The sequence below is a fragment of the Spermophilus citellus genome, assembly GCF_964194105.1.
Source record: "Spermophilus citellus genome assembly, chromosome: 4".
Lineage (NCBI taxonomy): Eukaryota > Metazoa > Chordata > Mammalia > Rodentia > Sciuridae > Spermophilus > Spermophilus citellus.
In genome coordinates this window covers 144842415-144868187 of record NC_138185.1, presented here as the reverse complement: position 1 = coordinate 144868187, position 25773 = coordinate 144842415, and the positions used below count along the sequence as shown (strand labels likewise).

Here is a 25773-nt window from a genome sequence, read left to right as displayed (position 1 = left end):
ATAGTGTAAGAAGTAGACAGAGGTGACAAGTCCAAGCCCATGCACGGTTTCTTGCTGGACCTGGATTATAGCTCAGGACTCTGTCTCTGGATTTACTCTTGATCCTTGTCTGGCTTGATTCTCTCAGAGAATCTTGGAAACATGACCCTTCAAAGATCATCTCTAGGGTTGGGATTGTGGCTCAGTGACAGAGTGCTTGCCTCACACATGTGAGGGTTCGATACTCAGCATCACACAAAAATAAACAAACAAAATAAAAATATACATGTATAAAAAAAGAGATCCTCTCCACCATCAGCTCCTGCATAAAGATGTATCTTTATCTTTTCAACAGGATATGAGCTTCTCCCTTGAAGCTTTTCAGTTCTGACTTACTCCACTTTTTAAAAACATCGATCTCTGTCCATGTTGCCAAGCCCCTATACAACCTCTCATATTTATCAACAGGAAGCAATGAAAATGACCCCTTTTTTCCTTATACGTATGTGTGATTTTGCCAGTCTGGGTATAAAAGGGACAGAAAATATGGGACTCACTGTTCACGAAGACGGCAAACCTCAGGAAGGACAGATAGCGTTCCCCTTCAATGGGGTTCCAGCCAACGTCAGGGTATCCTTTGGCCACAAGCATGGGGCAGCTCTGTAGGCCACAGCCTGCCAGGTAGGTCACCACCTGCCAAGAACAGTACAAAAGTAAATGTCCATGAACACCTGTTATGCTACTATATTAAAAAAAAAGAAAAAGGTAACAGCAAAGACTTAGTGTTGGTGAGGAAAGAGAGAGCCCTTGGGCACCACTGGTGGGAATGTAAAGTGGTGGAGCTACTATGAAAAACAGTATGGTGATTCCTCAAAAAATTGAAAATAGAATTATCATGTGATCCAGTAATTCCACATCAGGGTATATACCCCAAAGAATTAAAAGCAGGGTCTCAGAGCCCTGTATTCAAAACAGCGTATTTGCTATAGCCAAACTGTAGAAGCAACCTGAGTGATTATTGAAGGATGAATGGATAAGCAAAATGTGATATATACATGCATTGCAGTACTATTCAGCCTTAAGCTGGAAGGAAATGCTGACACACTCTACAACAGAGGTTAAACTTGAGGACATATGCTAAGTGAAATAAGCCAGTCATAAAAAAGGCAAATACTACACTTGTCTGCTTATATGAGGTAGTTAGAGTAGTCAGAACCATAAAGACAGAAAGTAGAATGGTCATTGCCAGGAGCTATGGGAAGAAGGAACAGGGAGTTAGTGCTAAATGGGTAGTTTCAATTTTATAATGTAGAAAAAATTACGGAGATGGATAGTAGCTATGGTTGCATATAAAAGAGTTTAATGCCACTGAACTGGTCACTTAAAAATAGTTAAGATAGTAAAATTTGTATCATATGTATTTTCACTACAATAAAAAAATTGGGAAAAACTCCATGCATATATATTTAAGGCAAAAAAAAAGTGCCTGAGTTTTTATGAGATAGCTATGAGGCCTGTACTTCTGGGAACTAAAAGGTCTTTCATTCCCTAGAAGCTAGGGAACACCCAAGACTTTTAAAGTAAATAATTCAGTAGGTTTGTAAGAAGAACCTTTAATCCACTTGTTGCCAAATAATCAATAAGATTGATTATAATTGTTATGTCAGTTCCTAGGTTTTTTTTTTTTTTTTTTTTGTTGTTGTTGTTCATGCAATGGGGAATTGGCATTTAAAAATAAGCCTAAATAATGTGCATATTGAAAGATACGAGAAGAGCCCTTTGTAGAACCCAGTGGCCACATTCATTTGGCTGTGGTATTGCAAGGCCACTGAATAATGGGCGGGCCCTATGTAGTCAGGGGTCCTGAATTTTCAGGACTACAGGTGCAGAACCTTTTACTGGCAGGAAAATAAAGCGTGTGTATGTCTGTTCATACGTTGGGGTAGGGTTGGTGTTCAATACTAATAGACCTAATTTTTCTTGTGATCAATGGAAGTCCTTTCCTTCATACCAACCTGGATAATTTTCCAACATTAGAACAAATACAAGTCGGTGGGGCCGAGCTGAGCCAACCTAACCACTTACACACGGAGCAGCAGACTTCATCCTTCTTTTCAGATGTCCCACCTGCCCATCATCCCTACACTGCCCTCTTCTGGCTTCCTCGCCTCTACTCATCACATCTTACATCCTCCATGGGAGGCTCAGCATCTTTGTTGAGCAGTATCATTTTAAAAGATGAATAGAGACTGAAGTGGGTACGAAATTCAAATCCTTGTGCTACAGCATTGTTATAGGAGACCCGTTAGCTGCTTTTAACAAAACACTTAAGTTTTTTTTTTTTAATTGCCCTTTAAATGTATGAATACTAGCATTTGACTAAAGTCTATTCCACTAGAAATAGAGACCACGAGTAGACACAGCATTGAGGGAACAACTATTATGCACAAAACCAATGGCACAGAGTTTGCATCTTGGGGTGTTTGTATGGGGGTAGGCAGTGTCCCTTTGGCACAAGCTGTGGGACCTAGAGGAGCAACTTCTAAAAATTTCTTCTGATCATTTTCACTTATTCCTCTTGGAGCCAGGAGAGCTTACTACAATCAACCCTAAGTGATAAGGACTGGAACTGTTCATAACAGAATTTTCAAAAATAGGGTGATTCCATTATGCCATCAAAATGGAAGGAAATGCTGACACATTGATAAAAATCATATTTGACAAACTCAATAAACCTATTCTTTTTCTGACTTCACCTTTTAACTTAATATTTTATTAGGGACTCAATTAGATCGAACAGCGATCGATGTTCACTGAATTTGACAAAATAATAAAAATGCTTTTGCTTACATTTTTTTGTGCCCCAAACTATTATCATTTTGTTATGGTTTGGAAGTGAGCTATCCCCCAAAAGCTCATGTATGAGACAATTCAAGAATGTTTAGAGGAGAAATGATTGGGTTATGAGAGCATTAACCCAATCAGTGAATTAATCCCCATGAAGGGAGTAACTGAGTGGTGACTGAAGGTGGATAGGGTGCGGCTGGAGGGTCATTGGGATGTGCCTTTGGGGTATATATTTGATGAGCTGAGCTTAATCTCGCTCTCTGCTTTCTGGTCATCATATGAGCTGCTTCCCTACATCACACTCTTCTGCCATGATATTCAGACTCACCTTGAGCCCCGAGGAATGGAATTGGCTGTTTATGGACTGAAACCTTAATAACTGTGAGCCCTCAAATAAACTTTACCTCCCCTAAAATTGTTCTGGTCAGGTCTTTTAGTCACAGCAGCAAACAAGCTGCCTAAAACACATTTAAACAACATTTTTCTTTGATATTGCCAAGACCCTAAAGAACAAAATTCAAAGACAAACCCCTGTGCCCCCATCCCCCAATTTATATGCTGAAGCCCTAATTTCCTGTACTTCAAAATGTTACTGCATTCGGAGATGAGGGCTTTGAAGAGGTGATTATGTTAGGGTGGTGTCCTTACATGAAGGGGAAACTTGGGCATACAAAACCTCATGAGGAATGCTTACATGCAGAGCAAAGGCTTATGAGGATGTAGGGAAGCTGGCCATCTGCAAACCAAGGAAAGAAGAAACAATCTGCTAACACCCTGTTTGATTTCTAGCCTTCAGAAATCTGAGACACTAAATTTCTAATGTTGAAGCCACCCAGTCCGTGGAACTTGATTATGGCTGCCTTGGAAAACTAGTATAGCCTCATATCACAACAGAAGCTCTTCTCCTGGGAGAAGTCAGATGCAGAAATACAGGTATTTTATCTGCCTGGTTTAGGGTGGGCCCTCAGTAATTATTAGTTAACTGCATTTGAAACGGAATTTTCTAAGGCAAACACTTTAGGAAATTACTGGTGGGTAATTATCATCTTATCCTAATAGATGGAACATGTTTCTGCAGCCTGGACAGGGATTCCCTGCCAAGGCTGAACCAACAGGACCTTCATGAGTGGCAATGACATTATCTACATCACCTATGTGGCTATCTCAGCCAGATAAAGGCCGCCTGCTGTGGTAATAATTTAATCAAGAGACACCTACTTCCTCTTATTCCTCAACCTGTCTTGTCTGAGCCTCTTCACATTCACTGTTTAGAAGAAGAAAAAAAATATGTGTATATATATATTTCCTGCTCAGCTTCTCAGACCCATTTTCTGGGCTTTCTTCAACCTCTTCACCTGCTCATGTTTTTTTCATAGGTGTCTTCCTTACAAACTAGTGGTCCTTAGAGCTTAGGCCTACCTGTGTTTCTCTTCTTATTCCAGGCTGGCCGCTGAAAGGATCTCATCTACTCATAGGGCCCTAGTTGCCACCCATGAGCTCTATCTGCAGCTTAGAGAGTACTCTTGAGCTTTAGAAGTATGTAGTCAACTTCCCACTGGACATTGTCATCTGGGAGAGCCTCAGGGAACTTCACACATGTTACAACCAAAAGCCAACTCATCCCTGCCTCTTCAAATCTGCTCCACCTCCTATTTTCCTTAGGAGGAACAACTGGCGGGCTCGGTCTGATCAATGGCCACTGTTTGTCCTCTTAAAAGTCCCATGGACTCAAGCCCTTCTTATGTCCACCATGTCAAGATTAGCTGAAGCCAGCACCATCTTGTGCTTAGGTGACTGCAGTCTCTCTTAACCTTTCTCCTTGCCTGAAATCTTGTTTCTGTTGTAGTCAGTTCTTACTCAAATCAGGATGTGTCTGCTAAAGCACAGATTGTGCTGCCTTGCTGCCCTGCCTGGAACTCTCCAGCGATTTCCATTGCTTTGGTTCTCTAGTGAGGCCCTATAATATGACAGGGACCGCTTATTCCAAGACACACAGGACATTATCTCATCTCTTTGCCTCTGTATCCTTGCCCATAACTGGGTGATAATAAAAAGGTTTGTTCTGAGGGTCACATGAGTTAACTGTGGGGAGGACTGAGAGTGTGCCCAGCACAGAGTGGCTCTGCTTGGGTGGGAATCCTACTGTTGACAAAGCCCAATTCCTTATGCTCTGCCTGTTTCTTGCCATGCTCTCAGGTACTCTGTGCTTCAGTCATAGTCTGATTCTCCAGTGTATGGTGCTCTCCTTGCAGAGCCCCAATACTCCTGGACACTTTCCCCAAAATGTGGCTAACAGGCCTGTCCTTATCCCTTGGTCATCACTTTTTCTGAGTAACCTTCCTGACCTCCTGGTCAGGGTGAAATGTTCTTCTCCCTCAGGCTCTTGAACCCACTATACAGTAGATGATGACCTTTCACTGTCCAGCCTCCTTCTTGCCCCCCACTAGGTTGCTCTCCTTCACACTTAGAAAGTACAATGTCAAACAATAATAAATGCTGGATAGGATGTGGAGGAGAAGGGACACTTTTATACTGTCGGTGGGATTGTAAATTAGTACAACCACTATGAAAATGAGTAGGCATGGCTGATATGAGAGTGCTAATAATAATAAATGTAGGGGGAGAATAGAGGGAATAGACAGAGGGGGAGGGAAGGGAGCAGGGGGTAGGAATTATAGAATTAATTGGACATTATTACCCTATGTGCATATATGATTATATGACCTGTATAACTCTACATCATGTACAAGGAAATGAATGAGAAGTTATACTCCATTTACGTATGATGTATCTAAATGCTTTCTACTGTCATATATAACTAATTAGAATAAAAACATATTTAAAAAAAAAGCAAAAAAAAAAAAAAAGGACTAGGCATGGAAGCACCATATGACCCAGGTATAAAACTCCTCAGTATGTATCCAAAAAATCTAAGTCATCATACTATAATGATACATGCATACCCATGTTTATAGCAGCACTATTCATAATTGCCAAACAATGAAATCAACTAGGTGTCCATCAATGGATGAATGGATAAAGAAAATGTGGGATATAAACATAATAGAGTATATATATTCATCCATAAAGAAAAGTGAAATCATATTGTTTGCAGGAAAATGGATGGAACTTGAGGCCATTATGTTAAGTGAAATAAGCTAAACTCAGAATGTCAAGGATGTTTTTTTCTCCTATGTCATATGTTTTTTTCTCCTATGTGGGAGCTAAAGAGGAAAAAGAAAAAGAAAGGTGGGGGACAGAGATCTCACGAAAATCAGAGTTCAGTAGAGGAAAGGGACCAGGAGATGTGATGAAGGGAGGGACAGGGGAAGTGCTGGGAGTGACATTGGCCAAGTTGTATGGTTATATTGTGTGCATGTATGAATATATAACAATAGACCATTATGGACAACTACATTGCACCAATAAAAATTGTGCAAAGAAACAAAGTTCAGTGTCATTCTTTTTTTTTTTTTTTTAAATAATTTGTGTGTGTGTTGCTGGGGATTGAACCCATGACCTTGTGCATGTGAGGCAAGCACTCTACCAACTGAGCTATATCCTCAGCCCTCAGTGTCATTCTTGCCAGCTATCTAGTCAAGGACAGTTCCATGAGAAGGATGGGTAGAGATGTAGGGGTCAGTCCCCAGTCACCACCATGAGGAACTCCATTCACAATCTCAATAGAGGGCAGCTCAGTTTTTCTGTTCTGTACTCAGAAAAAACATTGATTATGCAACTTTTTGTCAGGTCGCTTCTTTCTTTTAAATGTTAACTTATGAATTAGATGCCCAAGAACTTTGTCAGGAGGCATAGGGATCTGGTGATGCTCCACATAGACCAGTGAGGCTGGGCTGCCACATGCAAAGAACATAAATGCCCACATTCGTGTCTATGAAGCTGGCCTCACTGCCCACAGGAGATCCTTTGGTCCTAATTACTGTGCTCCTGTCATATACTCATATTATACCGCATGTTTGCAGCAAGTACACTAAGATAAGAGGCTCTGATGGAAACTCTGACTTTGGTCTGCTTTTTCTCCACTTGGCTGGCCCTATAGATAGACGAGAATGACACACTGCTTCCCCAAGGGCCAGTTACCTTCTCGAGGTCTGGTTCCTCCAAGCCCAGTGCTAACTCGTTGTTGTCCATCACGGAGGAGGCTGCTACATCCAGTGGGGTGGACCCCCTCATCGATGGGGAGGCTGAGGAAGGAGAGAAGGAACAGAAATGGACAGGCAAAAAAGGCCACCCAGCTCAGAGCTGTGATTACAGTGCACACCAGCAGGCAGCAGAGGGCAGCAAATCCACTGAAACCTGGTCCACATTCCCGTTTCCACAGGGCAGTCTGCCCAACTTAAGAGTAGCTGTTTGTTATCCTCTCTCCCCACAGTCTCATTACAGATTATGAGTACAGATTACTAGAAAATCAGTCCACAGGATCAGCGGGGGCAACATGTTCTCAAGAGCCTTTCTGAACAAAATTTTGTAGGGTTGCCCGTTTGGTGATCACTCAAAAGACTCAGCTAGCACTTGACCAATTAAGCCCAAATGATTTGGACATGATTTTGGAGTTTAAAAATAACCTAAAACAGCATTATTTCATCTAGCTCCACTAGGTTACCAATGCTGTCTTCGAGTTTTCTTAAGTTTGCTTGGCTCTTAGATTAAACTTTAGAAAAACTCCTATTAGGTGGCATTTAAAAAAAAAGGTTGGTAGCCTGAGGTTGCATTTGGTAAATAGAGGAAACATATTTCAGATTTCCAGGCATGTATTTGTGTATTCTACAGATCCATTTGATTTCCATCCAGAACAGTAAGCTAAGCATATGTATTGAGCTGCTTTTCTAGTGGTGGTGATGGACTCACACTGTTTATCCACAATGGCTCTTGGCCAGTCTGCCTTGCTGCTAAGGGATGTGCTTGCTGGTTGGCTGATAGGATAGGCATGAACCCTGCAGCCAACCTGCCAAGACTGGGATTAGATCCATGACCTTGGTCTTATTATCCCTGCTTCCTGGTCAGCTGTGTGGGCTGGGAGGAGACTACCCAGAATATGTCAATTTCAGGCACCATTTCAAAACCCATGGGCCACTGGTCCCAAGAGAGAAGTGTGACTATGCAAACACAACTCTGTCACCCATGCTGACATCTCTACTTAGGTTGCAGAGTACAGGCATCTTTTTATGCACTTCTCTTTAGAACAGGCAGGGTCTCCTTTTGCATTTAAAGAAGCGAGAGGCTTCTTTCCCTTATCTCCTAATTGGTCAGTAGGGGGAGCACAACCTCCAGGTCCGAATAGGAAGTTATAACATGACTTACATACCTAGGCCCACGCTGCTGTTCTCTAGCAGGTAACTTAGATGCTCAAACATGGCCTTCTGATTTTGCCGGCTAATTCGACAGAAATAGCAAAGGAAGCGGCAGCAGCTAGCAACCATCTTTGGGAAAGCAATCTGTAGGGAGGAGTAGGAAGTGTCAGAGAAAAGGGTCTATTATGTGGCCTTTCTGAAAAGTCTGACCTCAAAGGGTCTGGGGATGAAGCCTTGCAAACTGTGCAGAGTTTGGAAAATGAAATTTCTTTTTTCCTTCCCCTCTCCCCAAGACTTACTCATAGAAGGGACAGAGAATGGAGGACTCCAAAGAAGAGGCTTCTAAAAATATTAAGAGCTAACTATAGTTCCTGAAATATATTTCCTCCCAAGGAATATAGACTTTAAATGAGAGCTCTGATTTCCCTGGGTGTCACATGAGATTTCATGACCCTGCACCAGACTACTGACTGTTGTTTCCAGTCAGGGAAGGAGTGAATAGACTGATGGGAAATATCAGAAAGGCAGATGGATGACAGAGAAACACAGAGCTCACCAGTATATTAAAACCCGTGTCTCCCAGGTCAAACCTGGTCCTACAATTCTGACAGCCTGAAGAGCATTGCTCTGTCTGTGGGCCTTCTCTCAATTACTTTTGTCCTTGATAATTGCTCTCCTGTGGGCTCCTATAATCAGATTCATACAATTTAGCACGGAGATGCCATCTTATATTACTGTTGATTGTGCTTGGCTTCCCTGCTTAACAAAGTAATTAGCATCTCTATGCCAGGCCACATCTTATTTTTGATCCTACAGTGCTCAATAAATGATGTCAGTGTTAACTTTGCTCAGGATCCTAGAAAGACCTTGATTTCCCCTTTAGAATCATGGAGAATATTCTAAGAACCTACAGCTACCTGCTCCTGAGGCAGTCAGATGTGTGCCCAGGGATCTCCTGGATAGATTTAACTTTCCCAAGAGATCAGAAGGAAACCAGTAAGAAGGAATGCGAGCTTGGTTCTGATCTTCCTTCATATCCCCCCTGCCAATATTCATGAAACTGCCCTGGAAAGCATTTAGTCCCAGGACTTTGGCACTTGACAATCTTCAACATTGAAACCATATCCCATTTGCTGCCTTCAGAAGCCATCTAACTCTAAGGGGGACCTCGGCATCCTGAAATAAGTACCCAGTTATGCCTTTCCCTTGCCAACAGGAGCTCCCTGGCCTTACTGGGGAGCTGCCAAGAAGCCTGGCTGACAGAGGAAACATGAATACTCCTGAAGGAACACTGCCAGGGTCATTATAGAGTTCTGTTCCCCTGTACAGCAGCCTACTCCTGACTCGGAGCAAAGCACACTGGGTTCCTGAGTGGGGCCCAGAGCTATTCCACCTCAGAAAGGCTTAAGAATACAGAAAGTAAATTTAGCAGCTGAATGGCCTAGTGGGATGAGTGAGAAGAGCACCCAGCTTCAAGAACTGGAGCTCTGCCACAGCTAGAATCCCACAGTGCTGTCCCATTGCTTGATTCTTTCCCATGAAAGTGTGCACATCCCTTCCTCTCCCCAGGGAGAGTAACTGAGACAGCGGACTCCAGCCTTGTGCCACTGTCCCAAGAGTTAAGTTCTGGCTAAGCCCTCTGTATACCATTACCTGTGATTTCTCAGTACCCAGCACATTCACCATCACCTCCATCACCGTCTCGTGCATGCCCAGGACTCTCATGAGGTTGGGATGCTGGTAAAACACCTTGTTATTCATTATGTCCCTAGGAATAACAATAAGAGACAGACTGCTTATTAGAGTCACAATAAGAGAGAGACTGTTTATTTCTAAGTTCTGAAAATTTAGGGATGAGCACACCCACACATCAGGGTGAAGTAATGTAAAAGTGACAGGTTGAAAGAATAAGAAGGCACCAGGTCAGCTGGAATATATGTGGAATATCTAAGTGGATAGGAATATTTTTATGTTCCTTACTTCTAAGTGTTTGTTTTTTCTTTTGGAAATGCTTCTTTCTAATGACATTTAAACAGTTGTCCCTTGGTCTTTTTGCTTGTAATAGTTTTGGAGACAGTCCAAATCGCTGGCTCTCTCTTCCTCTACTTACTCAGGGTTTTCTGTGTTTTCTTCTTTTTTTTTTCCCTGTATCTCTCTCTGTACTTCAGTTTCTTAATGATGGGGCTATAATTTTTTCCCTAATTTTTAGTTGTAGATGTACACAATACCTTTATTTTATGTATCTATATGTGGTGCTGAGGCTTGAACCCAGTGTCTCATGTGTGCTAGGCAAGTGCTCTACCAATGAGCTACAACCCCAGCTATGGGCTATACTTTCTTAAAGCTATCTAATGTGAGGTACCATGAAGTTTGTGAACAGCAATTTAAAAAAAATGACATGAACATAGAAGAACAATTATGTCTTTAAGTCATTTAATATAAATTCACATAATGAAGCTGCAGGAAAATAAAGTTTTTGAAATGCAACAAAGGCCTGTTAACTGGCCATGTTCCTCTTGTTGGGTGGTTATTTTGTGCCCATCCTGCCGACTCCTCTCCTCTGAGGGTTGCCTGAGACACCAACCACAACCACCTGTTTTTATTGCTGCCATGTCTGCTGCAAAGGCTGGGGAGGGACTGATTCTGCAGCTTTTTTCTTTCCCATAAAAGTCTCTTTATTTCTGTTCTTAAATTCCTGTTTGAAAGTGCACATGTATCTTTCTACCCCTCCCCACCAAGGATGCTCAAAATCCCTTTCCTGCACCTTGGTGATGCTCCTGTGGTGGGATGTAATGTTGCCTTTGATTTTAAACAAATAAAATTGTGGGCTTATCAGTGATCCTTTTTGGGCCTCGTTTTTTTCATCTGCGAACTGGAAGTGCTACACTGCATAATTATGATAATAACTACGTGGTTTCTAAGATGGAGCCATGAGCTCTTGTTAGCAGTAAAGGTGTCTCGGAGAAGTAACCAAAATGATTCTGTGGGTGAGAAGTGAGAGAATATAGAAGGGTCAAGTGGCAACTGTTCAGAGGTGAGCCTCAGAAGATATCTAGTTAAAAGCTCAAATGCTCCTGTTGTTTCTGTCTCAGGGGAATACACTATTCCTTCTCCCAGATTTTTTTTTTTATAGCCTTCTTGGTCCTATTTTCACGAGATTCAAACTATGGAAATGCTTTTCTCCAAGACTCCTCCACATTGTGTTCATCAATGCCCATTTGCCATGAGTAGCAGGTAGTCTGGTCTCTCAGGTTACAAACTGATCATTTAGGAAGACGCAATCCCGTGAGCAGAGGAGACTGGAGGCTCACTCCTGCCACTTGAAGCACTCCTGAGAGAACTACATGTGATTGTGCATGACCTACCCCAGCCCATTGATCATGAGCAGCTCCTCCTCTTTGCCCATCCTGACGCTGAGGAGGGACCGAATCTGGCCCAGGGCAGCCAGCAGGTTGATGGTGTCGCTCACGGAGGCCTGGCTGATGGTGTATGTCTTTCGCAGGGCCTGCAGCAGCTCCCCAATGCTGTCGTACTGCCTCCGGAGGAGGTTGAACATCATCCGCACCAGCTCTGCATCCTGAATCTGGTTCTCCTGGGCCCAGCGGATCATTGTCTGCGAGACCAGCTCCTTCAGTGTTGCTGGAAGGAGAAGAGGAGGAACCTCTGCTGTGGCTGTCATGGCTCAGAGAGCTGGGTGTCACAGCCACCACAACAATCAGACACATCGCCTAGTGGTTAACGTTAAAAATATTCTTGTTTTGCGGGTGGGGAAAAACATGCACAGTGGTAGAGCATATCATCAAAGGATAAAACATGCCACCCATACTACAAAAAAAGAATATTACAATTATAAACTGAGGGTAGTAAATATTCTATTTTGATGAAATAATGTTTGAATTGATGCTGGAAACAGAATAGTAAATAAGACTCTGTCCTTGCCTCCTGGGAGCTCACACACCAGTTCTTTACATTTTAATCTATAATCAAATGAAATCTTTATTTGGTAATACAAAACAGTAAGTACTACAATGGAGGTACTTCTAAGTGCCACAGGACACAACAGTGAGTGACCGACTCCAGGTGGGTGAAGAGAAACATGGGCCAGTGCTTACTTCCTTAAAGTAAAACAAACTGAGCACCAGAATTTCTCCCCATGGGTGCCATCTCCAAGTAGCATAGAGATAACCATATACCATGAGAGGATTAAGCAAAGCCACTGATTCAAGAATCGTAAATTGAAATGATGTAAACATAATGATACACGAGGAGACAGTGAGGAGTGGACTGGGAACTCCGTCAGGCCTGAAGGCTTGGCCCTGCACTCCTGACCACCCGTCCACGGAACAGATCTGCTTGCCCCAGCTCTGGCAGGAGTCAGCTGCCGTCTCATTATTAACTACTTACGTAAGCATTGAGATAGAGAAACCTCCATGACTTTGAATTCAGAATTCATCAGAATTCATGCTGGTTATGTAGAAATGCTACCAATTGTACAAAAGTAAAGGAAAGGTCACTGAATGACAACCAGCCCTGAGCCTTTGGAGGTTGGACTAAGTGGCCCTGAGAATGGCTGGCATCGCAACCGAAGATGAGCAGAGGGGAGGATAGATCTGCACAGGACACAGGAAGGGGTTCCCATTGGAGCTCCTGGTGAGGCAGTGCTCACCCTTCCATGCCATATGGGCTTCCAGGGCATGCCATGACAGAGGCGAGAAGCACTGCTCGTAAATCACAATCACAACCAAATCCAGCACTGCCTATCATGTTCCTCCAAGGTATGGATGGCACTCATATCCTGAACTTAAAACCAGGTGACAAAACCAGAGCCGAGGAGATGATGAAGGCCACTGAGTCCATTAGTGAAGGAATGAGGACTAAATGTGGATCGTGCCCTTGCCGTCTCTTAACAGTCGAGCTTTCTACTCCGATCACTCTATATGGCAGATGTCTGCTCTACATACAGTCTTGGCTCATCATAAGGGTATAAAAATAGTACTCAGTTACCAAAGCTCTAAAAGACATCTAGATGTAAAGGATTAATTTAACTCACTGCTGAGTCTATCAACCCTGTGGGTGTTTTAGGTTCAGACAGGAGACACAAGCTGTAAAACTTGAAAAAGGACACCCAAGTCAGAGTGAAGCACAGCCAACAGATGTTCTTAAGAGATCTTGCTAGGCAAGGACTGCTGACAATATCTGTCAGCTTAGGTAATATCTGTACCCTCTGGGGAAGTTATTTATGGGCTAGATTGGGCTCCTCTCAGGAAACTTGTTCCCACAGATGTAAAAGTTCTTGTTTCTCCTTGTTAATTCTCAAAGTAAGAACGAAAGCAAGACAGAAACAGACACTCTTGTGCCCAAAGTAAATTTCTCCAGTGCCGTAAGTACGACGCCCTCTGAAGACCATACGTTGGCATGAAAGAATATGGTTCTCACCACAAATGGCCAAATCCTCCACAGAGAATGCGCATGTCATCACAGTCTGCCACGTGGGAGAGGCAATGATGGGATCAGATAGAACTGTTAATCAGCTCGAGGGCCATCTTCTTTTCAACAGGGAGTTTTACAGAGTTATAACTGAACTGAATAAACATTAGCTCTCCTTTGACTCAGCTTTCAGATTAATTCAGGATTTGGGTGAGCTCTTAGCCTCACACCAACTCAAATCCAAATCAACATTTATGGCCTAGAGAACAGAATCTAATCTCCTGCCTCTTCTTAGTTCAGGCTCGCTTTGGCGGTAAGTATAAGTGAATGGGATATATCAATGCATCTGTGCAACCCAGTTAACACAGTTTTGAACACACAGTTTTAAAAATATGGCCCCTAGGTCCTACCAGAAAAGAAGAAAACAAAATTCATCATTGTGTGCCACTTATAGGTAGATGTATTCAGTGGAATGCATGACATTTGAGGCCACTTATGCTGGACAGGTTTTCAAGGTCCAGTAAGTGAGGGAAACAATTAACTATAAGAAAACTGAGGGAGAGAGACATCCTCAGGAGTCCTGAAAAGCACAGATATTTTGTGGCCTGACACATGCTAGAGACATGGCACCCACAAGCAAACCTGGGGAGAATCAATGAATTCTAAAGGTCTAAGCACTTTGGGGACTGAGGAAATGGAGCTTTTAAATTTCTTTTTGCAGGGTGGGGATGGGACCTAAAGCCTAACATAGACCAGGCAGGTGTTTGACCACTGAATTACACCTCCAGCCTCAAATGGAGTTTTCTACCTCTATTAGCGATGCTGTTCAATATTTCTGAGATTTTAATTAGCTCCCATGTACCTGCACAGCTGCCAACATGTACCAGAGTTAAGAAGTTAAAAAGAATGTTTTCTAGAATGTGTTAAGCTCCCCATGTATCTGTACACCTGAGGATTAAAATAATTAATGCCCATAACTATGTTTGGCATGTACTGTGGGCTTAATAAAGGTTAACTATTACTACCATCAATACGAGTAGTTACAGAGTATAATATGCAGACTCAGGGGATCCAGGACCCTTTAGGCAGTTTGCAAGGTCAAATGTATTTTCATAATAATTCAAGTTTGCTATTTGCCTTTTTAATTGTGTTGACATTTGCAGTAATGGTACAAAAGCAATGGTGGGTAACACTGCTGGGGCCTTAGTGTGTGGGAATCAAGTTATAGGAATCAGCTATATTCTTTATTGCCACATTCCTGGGAAGATGCCCTATTTCACACAAGGATGTCCTGAATAAAGCAGTAAAAACATTAATTTTATTAATAGGACTTTGAGTTTGCATCTTTTTACCATCCTGTGTAACAGAATGGTAAGTATACATAAAGCACTTACGCTGGATACCAACGTTCAGTGGTATTTCTTGAAGAAAAGTGCTTGCGTGATTAAGTTGCTAAACTAGCAACTGGTGAGGCAGCGCTCACCCTGTATGCCTTATGCTAAACTAGCCCCGGGTTTCACAGAGTGCCATTTTTAATTAAAACAATGACAAACAGTGGTTGATCAGAATTGGATAACTGACATTTTCTTAAAAATGAAAAAAGTAAGCTTTTAAGTTTAAATGACAGTATTTGCTACCGACAATATTTGTTACCAATAATGAAATTTGAGCTTTCAAGTGAAAACTAAAATTTTGGAAAATGTTTATCTGCCACTGTGAGCTTTGACAGCTTCTCAATACGTAGACTTTCCTGATTAAATTGTTGAAGCTAATAAGTGTGCTTTTTCAATATATTATAATAAAACATGTCAACATCTGGAAGCTCTACATTATGCAGTGAACTAATAATTTCCATCATCCATGGCCAATGTGTGATGTTACAAAAATATTCATTGGTAAGAAGAGCCAGTCAATGTGCAAGAAAAGCCAAGGGATTTTTATCCATTGTTCAAAAATTAATACAGCTTCAGATTTCACATGCCAACTAACTATTGAGAATGCACTACTTAATTTTGATATATTGCCAGAAAAAATATCCACAACTGCATGACAAGGTTATGAAAATACTCTTCTTCCAATTATTTGAGGTCAATTTTCTTGTTCTTTGACTAACTGTAAAATCCACGTGCCTTCTATTAACTCAGACTTTAAAAAGACATTAACACCATGTCACTTTGCTTTGAAATATTTGTCATAAATGTTATATGACACATAAAGAAGTTTAAAAAATTATCTTTAGTGAACAAATATTAGACAATTTTCCCAAGTTTGATTTCTAATTCAGTAAACATTGATAGGTATAACTCACATAAACCAAAGCTTTTCAGGGTCCTCACAATTTTAGTATCAAGAGCTCCCAAGACTAATAAATTTGAGAACCACTGATGGATGCACAGGGTCTGTGCTGAGATGAGGCCACAACGGGAAGGCAAAGCTGCCCTACTCCTTTAGGCTGCACGGTTCTCATCAAGTAGCTGAGACCTGAACTTGGAAAGTGGCAGCTCAGGCGGCTTTCTTCCCATGTTTGTTTCTGGATAGGAGGAGGATTAAAGGTGAGTGCAGAAGAGTAAGATCCTTCACATTGAGAAATAAAGTGGGGATTAAAGAATCATTATTTTTGAAAATTGAATCCTTGCAGTCAAGGGCTCTGGCTATTATTCATTTGGCACCAAAGTGCTCCCTGCTAGCCTGAAGGGCTCCAGATGCTTTCCTCTTCCTTAATTTGGGCTTAAGATCACCATCTTCAGAGACAGGAGGGAATCAGGCCTGCGTGATGCTGAGGCTTCGGGGCTTTCTCCTTTGCTCTGCAGCTAGTGTGGGATGCATGGAGAAAAAGTGGGTTGCAGAAGGAGATGGACACCTTAATTCTTTGTCCCCAACATCAGCTACATTTCGGCAATGACTCTCTGCTCATTAACACTGGAAACTAGGGCTGTCAACCACAGAGGCTTTGCCCTGGAGTCAATGTGTATCTAGGACTCAGAACATACTTCATCTTCAAGTTTTCTGCCTGTCCTCACCTGAATAGCTCAATTACCTCCAGGTATGTCACTTCCATATGAGCTTTCTCATCAAGCAGTATTTTCTGGGTATCTGTTAAGTGCCCAAGGTTGTCAAGTACTCTCTGTGAAACTACTCTAATAAGACATAATTATTACCCACAGAAGCCTAGTTAAGGAAGTGAAATCATACCTATGAGGCATAAAATTAAGTGTCAAATGATGGGTAAAACCGTGTTGTCCACAACCTTTAGAAAATAATTCAATTTATAAGAGGGTACAACTTTTGTAGTAAAACATACATTGGAATGAAATTTGAAAAGATAAATAATAAGATCTTCCTCCTTTTCTTCCAAAGGATCCTTTATTTAAAGTTCTTCATTATTTCTATATAGGTCCCCATTATGTGGAGATAAAGAACTGGGATGCCGCACCCCTACCATAAAGCCAACGGGGCCTTCCAAGGGGTATGTGAAATAATCTGATGGAAAGGTATTACTTTATGTTGGAATAACTCTTTCCTTCAAGAGAGGATTCACACATGTAGTTCCAGTATTGTTTTTATTTTTTTCTTGTATTAAGGGGAAATGCTGGCATTTTAAATAGGATTTTTAAATGGAAAAGGAGTCACTTATTGGGGTACCTTTGAATATCTCTTCTAACTAAAGGGAGAGAGAGATCAGAACAGCACCAACTAAATACTCATTTCATTTCTGTTGCTTTTCCAAGTTCATCTTTGGAAATGCTGCCCTTTTATGACAAAAATACCCACTTTAGTATTCACAAGAAGCAGGATGCATGAAGTGGGATAGCCTTGCCAGAAATAAAAAAAGGGTGAGGTGGAGAGGGCAAATCTACTGCTGGCCACATGTATGGCCCTGCCTCTTGCATATACAGGTCCATGTGACCCCACCTGGAACCTCCACCATATGTACTGAGGATATTTTGGCAGAACTGGGACAATTCCAGAATTTTCATACTCATTGAGGGGCATTTCAAAAAGGCCCTTTTGGGGGACAACTGGTCATGGAAAACCACCGGACTCTCCTCCTCTCCCTCTAATCTGGCTGCTTGCAGGACTGGCTGGGAAAGAAGCGTCTGGCTGAGAATTCTAAGGGGCAGGGGTGGGAGAGACCAAGTTTGCAGCCTTAAACAGAGACCAGGAAAGTTGGAGTCCGCAGGTGACCTCATGGACGAAGAATTTGCTCCTCCACCACAAGATGGAACCCAGGGGAGATCCTAGGGTGTAGCCTTCCAACATGGACTGGCAATTGCTGGGTTCTGGAGGTGCATTGATTTAGAGTCTCCAGACTAGAAGGCATTTAGTGATGAGCCTGGAGCCTACCTAAACTTAAACCCTGCCTCCTCAAGTTCCCCCTATTGATTATCTCTCTCACTCTAGCAACCTTGCTCTGAAGGTGGACCAAGCATCATATTCCAGACAACCCCACTTAACTGCTGAGAAGGGAAGCTGAGCATATTTTGAACCGCAATGGAAACAATTCTTTAAATTTTGAGATCTTTTTTTCTTCTTTCTTTTCTTAGCTTATATATGTGACCTTAATGGTTCATGGACATGTATATGTACTCATATTTGTTTCTTTTCTTATTTCTGCCACTTTGAAATCAGTTGTTTTTCATGGATCAGTTTTTTAAGGACTAGGAAGTTTGATTAGTATATTTCAGTTTTGTTTTGTATTCTTTGATTTTTTAATTTTTTAAATGTTTATATATTTTTCTCTCACTTATATATTTCCCTCAAATCTTTCTCTTTTCTTCTGCTAATAGCCAATCTCCTGTTCTCTCTTTCACTCTTCCTTTTTTATTTATGTCCTCTTTTTCCTTCATTATTCTCACATCCTACATCACTTCTATTCTCTCCCTGTCCACCATTTGAAATTATTAAACCATTTGCAAACTTACTGTTTTTATTATAGGCAATAACTTATCATTTCTGTTTTTTTTTGTGACGACATGGTAGATGTCATAGCAGGAACTATTTGGTTTAATGCTGTATATTGTTTGCATTGGTTGTTGTTATTATTTCTCTCCCCTTAAATGGTAAGGTACTGAAAACCTTAAGGGACTCTATAAATCTACAGTGAAAAAACAAGGAAACAAATTACTCCAAACAAACCAAGATATTTCAATAACAGAATCCATCACCACCCATTGGAAGAAATGTCTGAGAATGTGCTATGTTAGAATGCACATAGTTAAACTGACCCATGAGGTAAAGGATAAAATAAGGAGTGATATCAGAGAGAAAATACAGGATATGAAAGAGCACTTCAATAAAGAGATTCTGAAGGAAAAAAACCTCAAGCAGAAATTCTTGAAGTGAAGAAATCAATAAAACAAATTAAAAATGCAATGGAAAGCATCACCAGCAGACCAGACCACTTGGAGTTTCAGACAATGAAGACAATATATATAATCTTGAAAATAAAGTTGACCATGTAAAGAGACCATGAACAGAACTTCCAAGAAATATGGGATGATCTGGATGATCTGAAAAGACCAAATTTAAGATTTGTTGGGATAGATAAAGCTCGGAGAAAAGGAATGCATAATCTTTTCAACGAAGTAATATCTTAAAATTTCCCAAGCCTAAAAAAAAGAAATGGAAAATCAGATACAGGAGGCTTGTAAGACCCAAATATACAAAATTACAACAGACTCACACCAAGGTACATTATTATGAAAACACCTAATATACAGAATAAGGATAGAATTTTAAAGGTGCCAGAGAAAAATAAGAAGTCACCTTTAGAGGGTAGCTAATCTGGATCTCATTTGATTTCTCAACCCAGACCTTCAAAGCTAGGAGTTCTTGGAATAATATATACCAAGGTCTGAGAGAAAATGGATTCTAGCCAAGAATACCATACCCAACAAAATTAAGCTTCAGAATTGGCAATGTAATAAAAACCTTCTATAATAAACAAAACTTAAAAGAATTCACAACTAGAAAGCCTTATCTACAAAACATACTCAATATATTTCATGAAGAAGAAATGAAAAATAAAAGTGAAAACCAGTAAAGAGAAGAACTACAGAGAAGAATAGTCAAAGGAGAAACTAACTCAAATAAAAACCAGAAATAAATCAAGTGACAGGGAACAAAAATGATATCTCAATAACAACATTGGATGTAAATGGCCTAAACTCAAACAAAAGTCATAGGCTGGCAGATTGGATTAAAAAACAAGATCCAACAGCATGCTGTCTCCAAGAGACTCACCTCATAGGCAAACTGAAGGTGAAAAATGGGGAAAAAATTATCACTCACATGGATCTCATAAACAAGAAGGGGTTTCTATCCTCATATCAGATAAAGTGAACTTCAAGCCAAAGATAATCAGAAGGGATAAAGAAGGACATTCATACTGTTTAAGGGAGTTATGCATCAACAAGACCTAACAATTGTAAATATTTATGCCCCAAACAATGGAACATCTATGTACATCAAGAAACCCTTCTTGATTTCAAGAATCAAATAGACCACAATAAAATAACACTGGGTGACTTTAGCCCACCTCTCTCACCACTGAATAGATCTTCCAAACTAAAACTAAGAAGCTATAGAACTAAAAATAAAATTAATAATTTAGACTTAACAGACATATATAGAATAATTTGTCCATCAATGTCTGAATACACTTTCTTCTCAGCAGCACATGGATACTTCTCTAAAATGTAATATATTTTAGGCTACAAAGCAACTCACGCAAATTAAAAAAAAGAGATAATATCTTGCATTTTATTAGATAATAATGGAATGAAACGAGAAATCAATGATAAGATAAAAAATAGAAGCTATTCTAACATCTGAAGGGTAAATAATATGCTACTGAATGACTGATGGATAGCAGGAGAAATCAGGGATGAAATTAAAAAATACTTAACGGTAAATGAGAATAGCAATACAACATATCAAAATCTCTAGGACACTAAGAAGGCAGTGCTAAGAGGAAAGTTCATTGCATTGACTTCACTCATTAAAGGAATTAGAAATTCAACAAATAATGTAACACTGTATCTCAAAGCCCTATAAAAAGAACAAATCAACACCAAAAGCAGTAGAAAACAGGAAATAATTAAAATCAGAGCTGAAATCAAGAAATTGAAACAAAAGAAACAATCTAAAAAATTGAGTAAATAAATAAGATTGATCAACCCTTGGGGGAGGGGGAGAAGTGTCACATTACTAAGTATGTGATGAAAAAGAAATAGCACAGACACTACTGAAATACAGATGATAATCAGAAACAATTATGAAAATTTACACTCTAGTAATATAGAAAGTCTTGAAGATGTTGACAAATTTCTAGAGACATGTGGCCTACCCAAATTGATTCAGAAGGACATATAAAACACCATCAAAAGTCTACTAAGAAAGAAAACCCAAGGACCAGATGGATTCTCTGCCAAGTTCTATAAGACCTTCAAAGAACACCAATCCTCCTCAAATTATTCCATGGAATAGAAAATGAGGGAACCCTTCCAAACTCATTTTTATGAAGCTAATATTCTGATATGAAAACAAAGACAAAGACACATCAAGGAAAGAAAATTTCAGACCCAAATCCCTAATGGAACACATATGAAAAAATTCTTAATAGAATCCTGGCAAATTACATACAAAAACATGTTAAGAAAATAGTGTATCATGATCAAATGGGGTTCATCCCAGGGATGCAAGGTAGGTTCAACATATGGAAATCAATAAATGTAATTTATTACATCAATAGACCTAAAGACAAGAATCACATGATTATCTAAATAGATACAGAAAAATTATTTGACAAAATACGGTATCCATTCATGTTGAAAACACTAGGAAAACTATGGATTACAGAAACATACCTCAACATTGTAAAAGTTATATATAATAAATGCAAGGTCAACATCATTCTAAATGGAGAAAAATTGTAAGCTTTCTCTCTAAAAGTGGAACAAAACAGGGATGCCCTCTTTCACGACTTCTATTTAACATAGTCCTGAAAACTCTAGCCAGAGCAATTAGACAGATAAAAGAAATTAAAGTGATATGAATAGGAAAAGAAGAAATCAAACTGCCCAATTTGCTGACATGATTCTATTTTTAGAAGACCCAAAAAACTTCACTAGAAAACTTCTAGAACTCATAAATGAATTCAGCAAAGCAGCAGGATATAAAATTAACACACATCAATCAATTGCATTACTATACATCAGTGATGAATCACCTGAAAAAGAAATCAGAAAAACTATCCCATTTACAATAGCCTAAAAAAAATGGGGAATCAAGCTAACAAAAGAGGTGAGAAACATTTATAATAAAAATTACAGAACACTAAAGAAAGAAATTGAAGAAGACCTTAGAAGATGGAAAGATCTCCCATGTTCTTAGGCAGAATTAATATTGTCAAAACAGCCATATCACCAAAAGTGCTGTACAGATTTAGTGCAACTCCTGTTAAGGTTCTGATGACGTTCTTCATAGAAATAGAAAAAACAGTCATGAAATTCATTTGGAAAAATAAGAAGCCCAGAGTAGCCAAAACAATCCTCAGCAAGAAAAGTGAAGCAGGAGGCATTACAAATACCAGAACTTAAATTATACTACAGAGCTATAGTAACAAAAATGGCATGGTATTAGCACCAATACTGACATGAAGACCAATGGTACAGTCAGAAGACACAGAGACAAACCCATATAAATATAGTTATCTCATACTAGGCAAAGGCACCCTAAACATACATTGGAGAAAAGATAGCCTCTTCAACAAATGGTGCTAGAAAAATTGGAAACCCATATGTAACAAAATAAAATTAGACTCCCCTCTCTCATCCTGCACAAAACTCAAAGTGGATCGAGGACCTAGGCATTAGACCAGAGACCCTGCACCTACTAGAAGAAAAAGTAGGCCCAAATCTCTATCATGTTGGCTTAGGAACCAAATTCCTCAACAAGACTCCTTAAGTGCAAGAAGTAAAATCAAGAATCAATAAATGGGATTAATACATTAAACTAAAAAGCTTCTTCACAGCAAAGGAAACAATCAAGAAAGTGAAGAGAGTGCCTACAAAACAGGAGAAAAAATGTTCCCACCTGCACCTCAGAAAGAACATTAATCTTGAGAACATTTAAAGAACTCAAAACAGTTCACACACACACACACACACACATAAAAAAAAAAACCCACCAAATAACCCAATCAATAAATGCACAAAGGAACTGAACAGGCACTTCACAGAAAAAGAAATACAAATGGTCAGTGAATAGATGAAAAAATGTTCAACATCACTAGGAATTAGGGAAATGCAATTGAAACTACACTGAGCTTTCATTTCACTCCAGTCAGAATGGCAATGATCAAAAATACAAGTAACAACAAATGTTGGCAAGGATGTGGGGGAAAAGGTAGATTAAATACATTGCTGGTGGGACTGCAAATTGGTGCAATCACTCTGAAAAGCAGTTTGGAGAGTCCTCAGAAAACTGGGAATGGAACCACCATTTGACCCAGTTATCCTACTTCTCAGCATATACACAAAGTATTTAAAATCAGCACACTACAGTGACACAGACTCGTCAACATTTATTGCAGCTCAATTCACAATAGTTAAGCTATGGAACCAACCTAGGTGGCCTTTAACAGATAACCAGATAAAGAAAATGTGGTATATATACACAATAGAATATTACTCAGTCTCCAGTTCCATCCATTTACCAGCAAATACCATAATTTCAGTGTTCTTTATGGAATCAATATGCTATGTGAAGTAATGCGATTCCAAAACACCAAAGGCCAAATGTTCTCTCTGATATGCAGATGCTGACTTATATTAGGCAGCGGGGGGGGGGGGAGGGGGGAGGGCAGGGATGTGGGGAGGTTCACTGGATTGGACAAAGGGCAGCAGAGGGAAGTAAGGGGGTATGGGAATGGGATAGATAGTTGAATGAATCAGACATAACTTTCCTATGTTCATATATGAATACACAACCAGTGTAACACCACATCATGTACAACCACAAAAATGGGACGATATACTCCATGTATGTATGATATGTCAGAATACATTCTACTGTCAGATATAACTAAAAAAAAAAAAACAAAAAATTTTAAAGAACAGGCTCTGTTGAGTATGTCAGATGGATGCTTTAGAAAGCTATAATGTTCATTTCAAAATGGAAAAAAAAGACATGCAACCCAGCATCTGTTTTCTAATAAAAAAATGAAGCAAATCCTCAAACAGAATGTCTCAGGGAAGCTAGTCATGTACATGGATTCCTTGATAATTACATGAGGTTATTATTATAATTTATGAGGTTATTATTAACATTCTATCTCACTCCATTTTTGCAATTACTGTAATTACCGACAGTTGCATTTAGGCAGTTATATCAAATATACAATCTAAAAGCAATATTTTAAATGATTATTTAAGCTAAACTTGGAATCGAAATATGTCTAAGGCACTATATTGTTTAGGAGTACTTGATGCCTGCGGGATACTTAAAAAAAATAGCTATTTCACTTCCTGATTTCTGGACTAGTCAGAAATGTAAAATGTAAAATGACAGGAGGATTTGAGTGTCTTCGTATTTGAGCTAGGCTAAGTAATCGGTTGGGGGTCTAGATTTTTTCCCCTTGTTTAACTGTTCACTTCCTTCCACTGGTCATTTTATAATCTCCTCTGACCTCAGATACTCAGGCATGCAGTGTGTGGCCCTTACAAGGAAAACACTGTAGAGTCACCTGCTACAGTTGTCCATTCCCGTTTGAATGGTCAGTTTACCAGCTTTCCAATGCCAAGTACCATCAAAGGAGGGTCATTTATTTTTAGGCGCAAGGGGTCTGGAAAGAAACTTTTCTCCTCCAAATTTAGATCAAAAGTCAAGTGGCCATCAAGTACATACTTCCTATCAAAGAGTAGGTATTGGCCACTGGCAAAGAGATCCCTGCAGCTCATTGATCCCACACCTGTACTGGTGTTACATCTCTGTGAGTGCCTTTAAATCTGGGTCAGTTTGGAAGAAAAGTCCTCCAATTACATTTGGAAACAGACAGCAAACAAAATTGCACTGTGCTTTTAGGTTAAACTTAGAAAGCAATTTATAATGTTCACATTACAATGGGAAATGAAAAATAATTATGTGCATCTAAATTATGTACACTTATTTTTAAATTTTAGGTGATTAAACAGTCAGCTTGTGAGATGCTGTAACTGCTCTGGAGGCATGAACAGGTGGTAGATCATTTCTAAGTGCAAAGAACGAGTATATTTTGACATTTGCTTTCTTCTTCCCTGTGGTAGGCTGAATAATAACTCCCCCAAAGACGTCCATGTCCTAAATCCTGGTATCTATGAACATGTTGCCTTACACAGCAAAAGGGACTCTGCGGATGTAACTGAGTTAAGGATCTTGAGATAAGGAGATTGACTGTGGATCACCTTGGACTCAATTAATCACAAGTGTCCTTATAGAAGGAGGCGAAGAGAGTCAGAGGAGGACTTGGAACCACAGAGGCAGAAGTCAGACAGGAGGCCACCACTGGCTAGGCAAAGCATGCAGGAGTCCTCTAGAAGCTGGGAAAAGTGAGCAGGGTTTTCCTTCCGAGGCTCCAGAAGGACTGCATTCCTACTGTGTAGACTTGTGACCTCCAGAACCTTAAGGCAACAAATTTGTGTTGTCTGTGGCACCACCATGCTGACAGTAATTTATTTGAGCAGCAATTAGGAAACTCCCATCTCCCATCCCATAGTAAGTCATGCATGGAGGTATTTTATTCTTCTGAAGCTGAAAATGTGACTGGTCTGCTGATACAACTGAGGTCTGCCAACATTGGTCCCAGAGCTTAGAGAGAACCGAGGTAAATTTGTGGGCCAAGGGGTCACAGCACAGATCCAGACAGCATGGTCTTTAGTTTCCCTAACACACTTTGCCTCCATTCTTCCTCTGGACATGAAGAGCTGTTACTGGATCCACCTCAACATAAACTACTGAATAAATTAATGATGCTGAAGATGATAACCACCCGGCATAATGAATCACACTGAGCACATACCTGGGCCTCTTTTTTTCCTTCCTTCTTAACAGGATCCTGGTTTTGTACAGGTTACTTGTCCACCTTATGGCCCACGTTCCCCGGGGACCCAGCTCCATGCTGAAGGTGGGCTCTGTGGACTTAGGGCCTCCAGCACGTTGTGTTCTAGGT

At 40.2% G+C, this 25773-nt stretch overlaps 1 protein-coding gene across 1 annotated transcript in view; it reads right to left on the bottom strand.

Moving 5' to 3' along the window:
* The window catches only part of RYR3 (ryanodine receptor 3), a 518939-nt gene that overhangs the window by 133000 nt on the left and 360166 nt on the right, over window positions 1-25773 (bottom strand). The window contains exons 38-42 of the mRNA XM_081292880.1: window positions 11504-11777; window positions 9792-9906; window positions 8153-8282; window positions 6928-7031; window positions 537-672 (exon numbers count right to left, since the gene is read on the bottom strand). Coding sequence (XP_081149006.1) covers window positions 537-672; window positions 6928-7031; window positions 8153-8282; window positions 9792-9906; window positions 11504-11777 — 759 coding nt within the window. The remainder of the gene's footprint in view (window positions 1-536; window positions 673-6927; window positions 7032-8152; window positions 8283-9791; window positions 9907-11503; window positions 11778-25773) is intronic.